The following is a 14,028-nucleotide window of genomic DNA, read 5'->3' as shown; positions in this document are numbered from 1 at the left end:
AATTAACAACCTTTGGGAATAATACCATCAGGTATTCGAGAAAGGTGTAATACTACCTGATGCAGTAAACATTGGCTCTAGTTATTGGAACAAAATGTCTCATTCCAATATCCTTACTGCACAAAGATGAATTTTTTCCCCACTTTCAAACAGTGTGCATGCTTACAGCTTGAATGAGATTGCTACATTGCACAGTTATGCAGCGAATTCATATCAATGAGCCTTGAATTTGAAATCATGGGCCAAAATTCAGTGGGGTAGAAATGGGCATGGGAGCTTAGCTCCACTTACGCAGGAGTGTCAGTGCAAATCATGCCAGCTGTATTTTGGTATGGCTAACATAGGTGAGCGACTAATTTTGGTGTCTACGCACCTACGTATTATTGGGGTGAACAGGGATGTGGCAGAATGCAACATTCGATCCCACATCTTAGCTAGGGCCTATTAAGTAGATTTTGGGTGTAAAAAGACAAACCCTTGTTAGTGTTTCCTGTCCTCCAAACAAATACTCATATTCAGAATGTCAGATTAATTTCCAAACTATGAAAAATTATAATGGAACCTAGAAAAACTTTGATAACTTGAACTGCTCAGACTGAAATCCCAGTGGCAATTCTCATTGTTGTAACAATGAGGTCAAGCACCATGGCTACCCTACTCTATACTACTGTATTTACTTAATGTTTTCATTGATAGTTACCACGTCCAAATTTGATAATTAGATTGCTGAAAAATTGAGGAGATATTTTCCTGATTTAAAGAAGATCCCATTGTAGCATATAGTTTCTTGATATATCGTGTGTATAAAGTAATCAAGTTACTTGCTTAAGTAAATGAATCACAACACCTTCATTCTACTTCCAATGCAAGCTCAGCATCAATGGAAAGCAATGCTTACAAAGCAGAATGCACTAAAAGGAAAAAATTTATATCATTAATTACTCAATCCAGCCGACATCTTATAATTAAGAATAGATTTTGAAACAATTTTTTTTCCACATATTGCTATTATGCCCAGAACACACTGTACTATAATTCCTCCTATTAAATAATGCAAACAAACAGACGTGAGTGAAGGAGACAATTGGTAATCCATTGATTAATATAGAGTCAGAGATATATAGCATGGAAACAGACCCTTTGGTCCAACTCATTCATGTCAACCAGATATCCTAAATTAATCTAGGCCAAATGCTAGCAAATGGGACTATATCCCTTGAACCCCGTTCTACTCATATATCCATCCAGATGCCTTTTAAATGTTCTAATTGTACCAGCCGCCATCACTTCCTCTGGCAGCAGATTCCATAAAAGCACCACTCTCTATGTGAAACCCTTGCCCTTTATGTCCCTTTTAATTCTTGCCCTCTCGCTTTAATCGTATGCTGGCTTGTTTTGAATTCTTCGCCCCCCCACCCCAATCTTGGGGAAAAGACCTTGCTTATTTACCCTATCCATGCCCCTCAGGATTTTATGAACCTCTAAGGTCACCCCTCAGCCTCTGACGCTCCAGGATAAATAACCTATTCACCCTCCCCCTGCAGCACAAACCCTCCAAACCTGGCAACATCCTGCCAAATCTTTTTTCATCCCTGTCAAAGTTTCACAACATCCTTCCTATAGGAGGGAGGTCGGAATTGCAAGCAATACTCCAAAAGTGGCCCAACCAATGTCCTGTACAACCACAATACGACCTCCCGATTCCTAGACTCAGTGTACTCACCAATAAAGGCAAACACACCAAACACCTTCTTCACTATCCTACCTACCTGCAACTCCATTTTCAAAGAACTATGAGCCTGCACTCCAAGGTCTCTTTGTTCAACAACACTACCCAGGGCCTTACCATTAAGTATATAAGTCCTGCCCTGATTTGCTTTTCCAAAATGCAGCACTTCAAATTTATCTAAATTAAACTCCATCTGCCACTCATTGGCCCTTTGGCCATATGATTAAAATCCCATTGTACTCTGAGGTAACTGCTGTTGAATGTGATAAAGTGTTGACCATATTATAGATCTTGCTCATTTCATTGGGCTCTTACAAATAATGCCCACAGTAAGTATAGAATAAAATGGGAAACATCAGCACAAAAAGACTAAATTTAAAACTGCAATCCTGAAAAGTCTAGGATTGTTGGTAAGAAAAAGCTAGGCAACTACAGACTAACATCAGCGGTGGGCAAATGTTGGAGGGGTCCCGAGAGACAGGATTTACACATATTTGAAAAAGCAAGATCTGATTCGAGGTAGTCAACATTGCTTTGTGCATGGGAAATAGTGTCTCACTAACTTAATTGAGATTTTGGAAGTAATGATGAGGATTGATGAAAGTAGAGCGGTGGCAGGATCTATAAGGATTTCAGTATGGTGTTCGACAAGCTTCTGCATGGTAGACTGGTTAGCAAGATTAGATCACGTGGAATACAGGGAGAGTGAGGCATTTGGATACAGAACTGGCTTGAAGGTAGGAAACAGAGGGTATTGGTAGAGGGATGCTCTTCAGACTTAAGGTCTGTGAACAGCGGTGTGCCACAAGGACTGGTGTTAAGTTCACTGCTTTTTGTCATTTATAGAAATGATTTGGATGGGAACAAAGGAGGTGTGGTTAATACATCCGCGGACGACACCAAAATTGGTGGTGTAGTGGAGAGGGAAGAACATTACGTCAGAGTACAACAGGTCCTTGATCAGGTAGGCCAATGGGCTGAGGAACGGCAGATGGAATGTAATTGAGATAAATGTAAGGTGCTGCATTTTGGAAAGGGAAAGCAGAGCAGGACATGTATACTGAATGATAAGGTCCTGGAGAGTGTCACTGAACGAAGAGACCTTGGAGTTCAGGTTCATAGTTCCTCAAAAGCCAACTTAGAGGTAGATAGGATAGTGAAGAAGGCATTTGTTATGTTTACCTTTATTGGTAAGTGCATTGAGTACTGGAGCTGAGAGGTTATGTTGCAGCTGTACAGAAAATTGGTTTGGTCACTTTTGGAAGCTTGCATGCAATTCTGTTCTCTCTTCTACAGGAGAGATGTTGTGAAACAAGAAAGGGTTGAGAAAAGATTTACAAGGATGTTGCTGGGTTTGAGCTACACGGAGAAGCTGAAAGGCTGAGGCTATTTACTCTGGAGCATCAGAGGCTTGAGGGGTGACTTTATAGAAGTTTACAAAATCATGAGAAGCATGGATAGAGTGAATAGCCAAGATCTTTTCCCCAGGGTAGTGGGGAAAACTAGATGACACAGGTTTAAGATGAGAGCGGCAAGATTTAAAAGAAACGCAAGGGGCAGCTATTGCCACACAGAGGGTGGTGCACGAATGGAATTAACTTCCGGGGACATGGTGGAGGCTGGTACAATTACAACATTTAAAAGGCAAATGATTGGGTTATATGAATAGGAAGGGTTCAGAGGGATACCGGTCAAATGCTGACAAATGGAACCTGATTAATTCAGGATATCTGGTCAGCATGGACAAGTTGGATCAAAGGGTCTGCTTCCATGCTGTACAGCTCTAAGACGCTAAGATCTAAATATATTAACAGTTTTACTTGAGAGGTGGGTTTCAAATTAGCAGCACATGGATGGTTGTTTGGGAAGGGGTTTAATAATTAACAAGGTCATTCTTTTTACAATTATGATTTTACAGCAATATTTCAGACAGCCAATGTTTGGAGGCATCCTACAGGTTTAATGGGAGTTTGTTAATATTATGGGATTTTACAACAGAGGAAGACAAAAACAGTCAAGCAATTAGTTTAGCTGAAGCTTGGAGGGGCAAGTTTTTTTTAAAAAATATAACTTTGTAAAATGCTTTTGAACTTAGTTTTCAGGAGGCCTCAGCTCGAATCAGATCCAAGGATAGTTTCCTCTGAAGTAAGGAGCTGTTCAGAGCAGCTAAAATACAGTGGAAAGATTTCAGTTGTGTGAGTCAAAGAGAAAGGATTCACAGCTCACAGGACCAGAACTGGAAAGCAGCAACTTAAAATTGATTGGGAAGGAAAATTTCTCTAGCTTTTGATTAACTGTATAGTCATAGTGTTGGAGAGTAGATGGGACTGTGATTTGCCAGGTGTTTAACTTTTTCTAAACTGTGTTAAATGTAGATAACTTGGTTGTTTTTATTTCAATTTTCCTTCTTTTGCATAATAATCTTGAATTTCATTATCAAAACCAAACCTGCAGCCTGGGCATTTGGGACCCATACCTCAGGAAGGATGTACTGGCCCTGGAGCAGGCTCAGGGGAGGTTTACGTGAAGCTTGACACATGAGGAATATTTGAGGACTCTGGGGCTACACTCAATGGAGTTTAGACGGATGGGGGCGTGTGGTATCTAATTGAAACTTCCAGAATACCGAATGGCCTGGACAGAGTGGATGTTGGGAAGATGCTTCCACTGATAGGAGAGATTAGGACCCAAGGGCATAGGCTTAGAGTAAAGGGAAGATCTTTTAGAACAAAAATAAGGAGAAACTTCTTTAGCCTGAGAGTGGTGACTCTATGACATTCATTGCCACAGAAGGCTGTGGAGGCCAGGTTATTGAATACATTTAAGACTGAGATAGATAGGTTCTTGATTATCAAGGGGTCAAGGGTTACGGGGAGAAAGTGGGAGGATGAGGTTGAGGAACTTATCGGCCATGATTGAATGGTGGAGCAGACTTGGTAGGCTGAATGGCCTAATTTCTGCTCCTATGTCTTATGGTTTTACGGCATTTTCATGTTTCAGTGAAAGACTACTCATCAAAATATATAAAATGCGATCTATCTAGCCAAGTTTAATTCTGCGATCCGGTTTGTCCAAAAGTAACATCAGCTGGGATCATAACAGAAGGTAAACAAAATGACTCTTGCCAAGTCAACAGAAGTACTTTCCCACAAGCTTTCATTCCCAGAGAAGTATTCACCAAAATGAATATACAGATTTGCTGGTCATAGCTTGGAGCACAATCAATTAATTGGAAGATTTAAAATTGGCAATGAACATGTACTTAATTCCTTCCATGGATCACAAAAATCCGAAATCATTTCGCAACTAATTAAGTACATTTACTTTTTAAAAAAGACATCATCACATTGGAAATTGAATATTAACAATCCATCAGGCCAAAACCATTTCTGGGTGTGACATCATGCAGCTTTGGTTTAGACTTTAACAGGATTGGCAGTTAGGAAACAGTCAATGAAAAAGCAGGGTTTCTATAAAAGAAAAACTTCCTTTTTTGAGACTTTTTCACTGCAACAATCAGGCATCTCAGAGCAGTAAATTAGGCCACATGCATCAACGGAAAAAAAACCTTGAAGAGTTTAGGGGGCCTTGCTGCTATCAGAAATCACTCCAAGTTCTGTTGCAGCCATTGCTGACTGGACTCATGCCCAAACTCTTGTCTCATAACTTAGTTTGCGAAGCATGCCCTAAAGTGCTTGCTGCAAATCCTGGTCTACCGTAGATGCCTTTTTTTTTTAAAACTAGTATCAGTTACTGCTGTTAGGAGGTTCACGTTCTATAGTTAGTAGCATAACATTATCAACTAGGTATATATTAGCAACACCCTTCCACTTGGGCTACATGAGTATCTTGACACTGAATGTTGCCTGAATTTCTTCATTGTTCAAAAGACATGGCAGAAACAATACTGATGCAAAATTATTTCAAAGCAAGATGGTTCATGTACAATGACCACAATGATCAGATTCACATGGGTCAAAGAAATGAAAAAGGGAAGAATACAAACTTCCCCACATCAATCAGTTGTTACAAATGATTTAAGGTGGTTGCTTTTAATCATTTTCTGCATTTTTACCTCTTCAACTTCAGCAAAGGCTCTTGCAACTTTCCCTTCAACAAGCCAGATTTTCCATAGTGTACAAGTTTTAAGAGCCTATGTACTGATGTCCCTGCAGTTCCCCGCGTACTGCAAGACCATACAGATCAGGGTTAAGTATTATTCAACATAATTTCTGCGATGTTTATTACCCAGTAACACAACTCAATTATTTTGGAAACAACTTCAATCTGTTACAGTAACCATCTACACTTATATATAATTCTCACTTTTTCACACTTCTCTTACAGAATTATGAAGGGCGAGTCTAGAAAGTTAGTTGCAAATGTCTCATCCAACGGTAATGTACAATAAACCTTGCAATTTATGCCACACAACTAAAGGAGTCCAGCAGTGAAACAAATGAGCAAAAATACAAGTTTTATTGAATTTTGTTACGAATTATCTTGAAATTATATAGCATCTAACAGAGCCACAAGACATCATTTATATTTCCTAATGGCCAGTTTCAAAATTCTTGAGATAAAATGTTGACAAAGGCATCACAGAAAACTCTGCTGCTGTTGAATTGTGCCAAGTGATCTTTCATGTTCATCCAAGCAAACAGAGTCCAATTTAACTTCTAATCCCCAACATGGCAGCTCAGATGATGTACCACTCCACAAGTACTAAACCGAAACATGAACTAGATTATGCGCAAAAGGAGAACGCAAACTCACAGCCTTTGAGGCAAGAGTTCTATGACTAAGTTAAAGTTGATATTATATATTAATAAGATGACATGGACAGGGCTAATCTAAGGTTTAGTAGCACTGTGCAAAAGGATAACTGACAACATTTTCAGATAATTGCTAAAAAAGATCACAGAAAAATGTTTTCATCTGGGAAAATATCTTAGCCTGCTGTCAAGTTTAAACAATGAAAATGTGACCATAAATAACTGCATTGTTTTGTTTAAAAGGCGAAAGTGAATTTCCCTATGCATTAATAGATTTGACATATTGCCAAGTAGTCAGATTGGTAAGAGCTTCCTCAAAAGCATACATTAAAATGTCCTGTGTTTGATCCATGATCATGACAGAGTTGAGGGGAAAATTTGCCACTATTCTTACTTCTGACAGCTGCCAAATTACCTTGCTAGAAACTCGAGGAAATTTTCTTCCTGGTCTGCATTGGAGTGAGAACATTTTATTTTTAAAAAAAGTTACAACAGTATATGAGAAGTGTATTGAATTTGCAAACCTGATTTTTGTTGAAGGATTTTGTTCATTCTTCCCTGTGTACTGACTTTCAAAAGGAATCGACTATCTAAAGAAGAAGGCATGTGTAAAGTTTTGTTAATAAAAACCTGCTCTGTTTTTATTGCTATGCACGTCCTTTTCCATTCTCACTTTTTAGTCGCATTTTCTCCTCTTCGTCAATCAGTTTCTCTTCTGTTACACAGAAGACAGTGATACTTTGCTACACTGCAATTTCATTAGTACTATACGGCTCTTTAATCAAATGATGGAGGAGAGAGCATCTTGCTGAATGTGAAATTAGGTGTGTGATTTATATACATTAATACTATTTTTGAGTTTGGTTGCTTGAACTTGAACTAGTGGCATATGTGTCTGAAGGTTTTTAATGATTAACTGAGTATTTCCGTATCATGGTGATTTATTTTAAAATAGTGGGAGAGAAACAGTAATTAGTTTTTGTTTATATTGACATAATTCCACGAGTGAACAAGTTGTGCATTAGGCTCCAGCTGAGGAGATCAGGGTTTTTTTTCTTTGATTAGGGGGAAAAGCCCAAAGCTTGGGAAGGAAAAGTTTTTTTTTGTTCCAGTTTGGGCAACTCTGCAAGAATTGTGGTTGAAGCTGCACGTGTGAAGCAGTTGCTCTTAAAAGGAGAAAATACATTGGAGTTGCTTAAAAACTACTTTAGCTCAGTGTGAGGTGTTTCATCAGAGTTTCAGACCAGAAATGTTTGGTTAACACCCTGAGGGAGTTAGTTGAAACTGAAAAAGTTTAAGCTCAGTTATAGGAAGGTTTCAGCAAGAGGCTATCAGATTCTTATGACTGGGAGTCAACCTCACAGTTAAATGAAGCCTTAAAGCAGTGAGAGACAAGGGACTTCTCACTTGAGAGAGTATTGGAAAGGGGTACTTTTAAGGCAAATGGATTTTTATTTTTACTCTTTAAACATGTGCTATATGCAATTAGTTCAGTTTATTCTATTTTATCATTATGTCTTGTGTGTCATAAATTTCTATTTTATTGTTTAAACCAAACCTGCAACATTTCATGCTTCTGTTCCAGGAAGTGATCTTGTTAAAGCCAACTCAGATTTCAGTCTGGGATCTGATTTGTTCAGTAATACCATCAGCTGAGATCATAATACTAACTCATTACATGGAGTTGAAATTCTATTCTTTAAGAGTAGGGCTCCTTTAGATGAAATGTAACTTTCAATTTTCCATGCTGAGTTCCTGATCTCATCCAAACAAAAAGTGAATGAAAATCAAGAGAAAAGCAAGTATAACTTGCACAGTTCTGCACAGAACTGAACAGTTTAAATGACTGGGAAAGGCTGTACTTAATCAAAATTAAAAATGTGATTACTCGACTGGAAAAAGTGCCCTTATAAATTTGAAAAGTTCTAATTTATATCAAAATTTGATAGGCTGAGAAACTAGGTTTCAGTGTTTAAATTCCTCTATTTCACTCAGGTCACAGATTTAATTCCAACCAGACTGCTGAAGTGCTATGTGTACAGATCTGTAATGAGTTCAGTTGATAAACCACATCTTAGTGGGCACATCGAATTAATCTGCCATGGAATGTTATTAAAGAGTTCTGGGTGTAAGAACTGGAAACATTTACACTGGTATAGAAGTTGCGCTCCTCTCAAGTTGGCAATAAGTTGTACTTCCCAAATAGAGTTGAGTAAAGGTTTATTCATACAAAAACTGACTGAGGCAATATTTTGATTCCATCCAAATATTGACATCATTCACCATGAGCTTAAAAAGAAAATATTCTTCTGAACTTGTGTGAATAAATGCAGTCTATATTCCAGTTCTTAATTCAGCAGATGACAAGACAGCCTGATGCAGAAATGTGACTGAATGGCTTCTTCCTATTGTTTTTTCTACCCTCATCCAGATATAGCATGTGACAACAGAGTGCATGGAATTTCTTAGAATACTGTTGGGATTTCCATTTATTATCCCTCGCAAGGTGATCGTTTAAGCATCAGTTTATAAATGAAACTAAATTACAATTAAATTAAGTTATGCTATAAAGCTTTACAAACTTGATATTCTAATGAAATGATTTAAATAATCAATATCCAGAAATGCAGAACCAAGTTTCATGCCTCTTCAGGGATTATGCTATTCAGAGATGGACTATGTACATGGTCAAAATTATGCTAAATAAAGAAACATAATAAGGTCTTACCATCTTCATCATCACTCCGAGTTTCAAGAGAAGAGTCTGAATGAGATGAATACTCCTCCTTCAGCCATTTCTTTCGTTTCTTCGGTGGTGGTTCAGCCTTTAACTTTACTTGTTTGACTGGCCTAACTTTAGATTTTGCTGTTGAGCCTTTCGATGCTGCAGAATTGCTGACAGACACTTTATTACTAGAACCCATTCTTGACTGGTTATGTCTAAAGATAGAGGTATGAACGAAGAAAGATAACTTGATATGCGGTTCTAAATTAATTTTAGATTGGATGACTATCATTGCTCAAGCGAAATTATAAAGTGTAAACTTTCTATTTAATCTTTCAGCTCTGTATTATGATTCCTTCAGAATAAAGGTCTATTCAAGCTTATTTAAATAATTGTAGACATCAGTTATTATTACGTTATTGAACGAATAAGTTATATGCTAGATCAGTAAGTCTAGTGATAAATATTTCTAAGTTACAACTATAAAAATAGTTGGGCCTAGATTGAAATTTGTCAATATGGTAGCACATCATAATCTAGAACTCAGCTTTCTTTCAAAAGAATCTTGGGATGATCTTTGAGATACGATCAGCAAATACGTTACAACATTGTGGACGCAGAATTTGAGCGTTACATATATTTTTTGATGGCAAAAACCTTTAGACTTTTTCTTGTACTGAACAGAGAAATATTGTCACATGACACAGCACTTCAAAAGATTCTGTCAGAGTTGATCAGGCAGAATTTACCAGGTCATTTTGGATAACAAATTGCAGAATAGTTTTAGTTTCCAAGATTCACATTCTGTTTTGTCCAAAGAACTTAAAACAGGAAAAATAGAGTTGGTACAAGAAACAAGATTCCTGATAGCAAAACTCCACTTGTATTCTTTGGAACGTCCGCTGTAAAAAAAAATTCAGCCAGTCTTGTACTGTTAACATTAATTTTCAAGTGAACAAAATTGTTCAAAAGGATGCATGTGCAACTAAAAAGATACTTGGAATTTATGCTTATACAACTCAACACTCCACACAAAACAAAATTGAACAAAAGCAAAACATTTTCCATACCTTAAAGTTTGCAATGGCCTGTTTTGTGGCTTTTTGGAACAAACTCTAACATAATCCTTCTTGTTTACATTTTCAATAAATTTCACGTAGACCCGTTTATATTTGGTTTTTGCATCTCCAAAATATCCAAGATACTATAAATTAGAAAAATTCAACATATTTCATAAGGGTCAGCATTTTAGATTAATTTCTTTATGTACATCCACCTAATGGCAGCTTGTAAAACATTTTTCATAAGCTGACATTCCACTACTTTTGTTTTTGATTTAATACTTTTTTAAAAATAATGTTTTTTGCACAATATGACAAGTCTTCACATTTAAACAAAATACCGTTTCTGTTCAGTAACATATACATCCATTAACTAAGAATTTCGACAGGCACCCCATTATCTTGGGGATATTTACAGATATATGCTTTACTGTTTGCAATATAGTCTTGATGTACTAGAATGTTTGGCATGGTGATATGGGTAAATTTAAACTTTCACAGTTACAACGCAATATGCTTAATTTATATTCACAGATGTAAAATGTCTGAAACATGACAGTGTCTGCACATCCTTAACAACAGTCTCCAGGTGATAGCGAGTTTTGAGAAGATTTGTAGCTCAGGTTGAGGTTCTGGATGTGAGTTTGCTCGCTGAGCTGGAGGGTTAGTTTTCAGACATTTCGTCACCATTCTAGGTAACATCATCAGTGAGCCTCCGACGAAGCGCTGGTGTTATGTCCCGCTTTCTATTTATCTGGTTAGGTTTCCTTGGGTTGGTGATGTCATTTCCTGTTCTTTTTCTCAGGGGATGGTAGATTCCTGGATGGAATCTACCATCCCCTGAGAAAAAGAACAGGAAATGACATCACCAACCCAAGGAAACCTAACCAGATAAATAGAAAGCGGGACATAACACCAGCGCTTCGTCGGAGGCTCACTGATGATGTTACCTAGAATGGTGACGAAATGTCTGAAAACTAACCTTCCAGCTCAGCGAACAAACTCACATCCAGAGTCTCCAGGTGATTTTATGTGGTCCTTTTAAATGGGTCACATGTAGCAATGAAATCAGAGCTACACAACATGGGAAATCACAAAGACTCAGTTAGAAATGAGAAGTTGCAATTTGTCAGCAAATGAGGACAAGCAAACTGTTGACTTTTCAAGAGTCAGTCAATGAAATGGGATAGTGTCCATTTTAAATACTCAATATCAGCATCAAGACAGAACAGGTGAAATAAGGTGTGGAACAGAGTACCATTTACATTAGTCTGTCCCAGTAATAATTTTAGAAGTCTTCAACAGCAGAATAGGCAAAAAAACTTAATCTCACTGGCAGTGAAAGCAGAAGAAAGCTACAACAGCAAGGTGATCCTGGTTACGTGTCTTGATAGATCACTAAATCTGACCAACAACCGATCACGTCAACAATGACAGCACACTAAAACCACTACGTTAAACAAAGTCACATTCAAGCTTCATCCAGGGTCCATTTGATAAACTCTGTGGTGATGAAGAAGTGGCAACATGTACAGAGTTGTGGACATGGAAGCCCCTCATCAAGAATCCGCAAACTGGTGAAAGGTGCACAAAAGGTCAATGCATACTTCTGTTGGATAACATACATAGCTGAGCACTGCTCTTCAGGATACCCCTGATCACTTTAAATGGGAAAGAGTCGGGATGGTGTTCCACATTAGACTGGCTGAAAATCCACAATCAGCACGATCACAATCATCTTTGTCAAAGAAATCAAATTCAAAAATTTTGCAACTTGGAATGCTAGAATACATATGGATATGTGAACAGCAATTATCCGGAAAATAAGATTGAAATCACATTCAGTGAACTAAAGGTTTCAAGTCAACATCACTGCTATCAGTGTGTTCTGCCTTTGTTCAGAATGGCAACTGAAGGAAACTCGATACACACTTCCCTTGAAAGGCAAGGCTGATAGTGAACAATGTATTCACAGAAGTGGATTTTTAAAATCTGGGATAGAATCTTGGATGCACTTCCAGGATATCCCAACTTTATAGATGAAACACTAATGGCATCACTACACTACCAGTTCAGTCATAATCCATATGCTAGCCATCAGTGCTTACATCGCAACCTTTCACTCAGATTAAGACAAAGGAAAATTTCTATTCAGACCTTAGTGAAGCTGTCACTGCTGTCCCAAAGAAACCTGACAGCCAGAGTCAGCTGCAATTCCAATATTTGGGAGTAGGCATTGAGGCACTGTAAAAGGCACTGTAAAAAACAGCTTGGGAAAAACTAATGAAAATATTACTCGCCTTTAACACTGAAGTGTGTTTAGTGTGGCCTTATTTTAACAAACACGTTCTTCTGCCAGGAGGACGATTACAAAATTATATAGAGGCATCATACATAAAATCGTTGGAATGTCCTGGATTATGTCATGTGGTGTCAATAACACTTGATCCAAGAGCAGGACTGCTGCCTGCTAGATAGATCAACTTGTTTGATTATGAAAGAATATTCACAAAAATATCACAACACCCCAAAGTCTAGTGGGAGATCAATGTCCCTACAACAACTCAATGAGAGGAATTCCAAAAGTAGCTCACAACAATCAAGAAAATCTTCACACACTCAACTCAATTCCAGAGAAGTGTGATCAAACAAGCTCAGGTGTGGTAGACACCAGTAATCAGACATTGGGTTTGAACGTTTTTGTCATTAGAACTGGTTCCGCATGAACCATGTAGAAATATGTAGCTTTCTGCAGCAAAGTTAACTGCCTTCATTGCCTGGCAGATCAATCAATAGCCACAAGTTAAGAAAGCAGCTTTTCAACAGCTCAATGCTGATATCCAAAGACAAAATCTAGAATGTAAAAGACAAGAAAAAGCCATATTTATACAATAGTAAGCTGTGTTGATATTTGAAGATCTCCTTTGATCACAGGACGGTGTTGCTCTTCAAGGAATATAGTACCATCATTAATGCTGAAAACAATATTTTCAATTCCTCAATCATGAAACCACAGCAGTTGTTGATACAGGCTGACATACTATGGTAGAATCCATAAGTGAACAAGAATCTATGGGAGAGCTATATCATGCAACTGAACAAATGAAAAGCAACAAAATTTTTGTCCTGACGGTGCTGAAAGGTGTCAGTTAGCTCAGCTTGCAGGATGCCTGGTTTGCGATGTAGACTTAGGCTAACAGGGCAGGTTTGATTCCCATAGCAACTGAGGTTACCATGAAGGTCCCATGTAATCAACCTTACCCCTCACCTGAGGGGTAGCGACTGGAGAGAGAGCAGACTGTGGTCCTCTGGACTATGGTGACTTTATTTAGGTGAACTTTTCAAAAGGTATTGAGCTTTTGCTCACATCTAAATTCCATGCAGTGATGGTGCTAATTTGGAAGGGAAAATTCCACCCATCAATCTACCAAACCAACTTCAGGACCATGACATTGTAAATATATTTCGAAATGATGAGACACAGAAAGAAAAGAAAGTAAATCCTGCACTCCAGGTTCCACTACCTCATGGCCCATGTGCCCAAAGATCTGCAGGGTTGAGAATCAGCCTGTTCAGTCACATGAAGACCCTTAACAGGAACTCATAACCCTGAGCAGGTGCCATTCTTGATCAAGTCAACAAATATGCCTAAAATGAATTTAAGATAATCCTATGCTTTAAGACAAGGCTAACAAGAAATGGATTCAATTTCATGAGGTCATTTTTCAAAACAACAGA

General features: G+C 38.0%; 1 protein-coding gene across 2 annotated transcripts in view; it reads right to left on the bottom strand.

Moving 5' to 3' along the window:
• Positions 1-14,028, bottom strand: part of qser1 (glutamine and serine rich 1) — a 139,263-nt gene that overhangs the window by 30,766 nt on the left and 94,469 nt on the right. Inside the window, exons 7-9 of one of the 2 annotated variants that reach the window (XM_048545815.2) lie at positions 10,300-10,433; positions 9,233-9,444; positions 7,029-7,094 (exon numbers count right to left, since the gene is read on the bottom strand). In XM_048545815.2, coding sequence (XP_048401772.1) covers positions 7,029-7,094; positions 9,233-9,444; positions 10,300-10,433 — 412 coding nt within the window. The remainder of the gene's footprint in view (positions 1-7,028; positions 7,095-9,232; positions 9,445-10,299; positions 10,434-14,028) is intronic. The other variant, XM_048545817.2, reaches the window with a different exon arrangement.

Source organism: Stegostoma tigrinum, chromosome 17 (genome assembly GCF_030684315.1).
Source record: "Stegostoma tigrinum isolate sSteTig4 chromosome 17, sSteTig4.hap1, whole genome shotgun sequence".
Classification (NCBI taxonomy): domain Eukaryota; kingdom Metazoa; phylum Chordata; class Chondrichthyes; order Orectolobiformes; family Stegostomatidae; genus Stegostoma; species Stegostoma tigrinum.
This window is presented reverse-complemented; position numbering and strand designations above follow the sequence as displayed.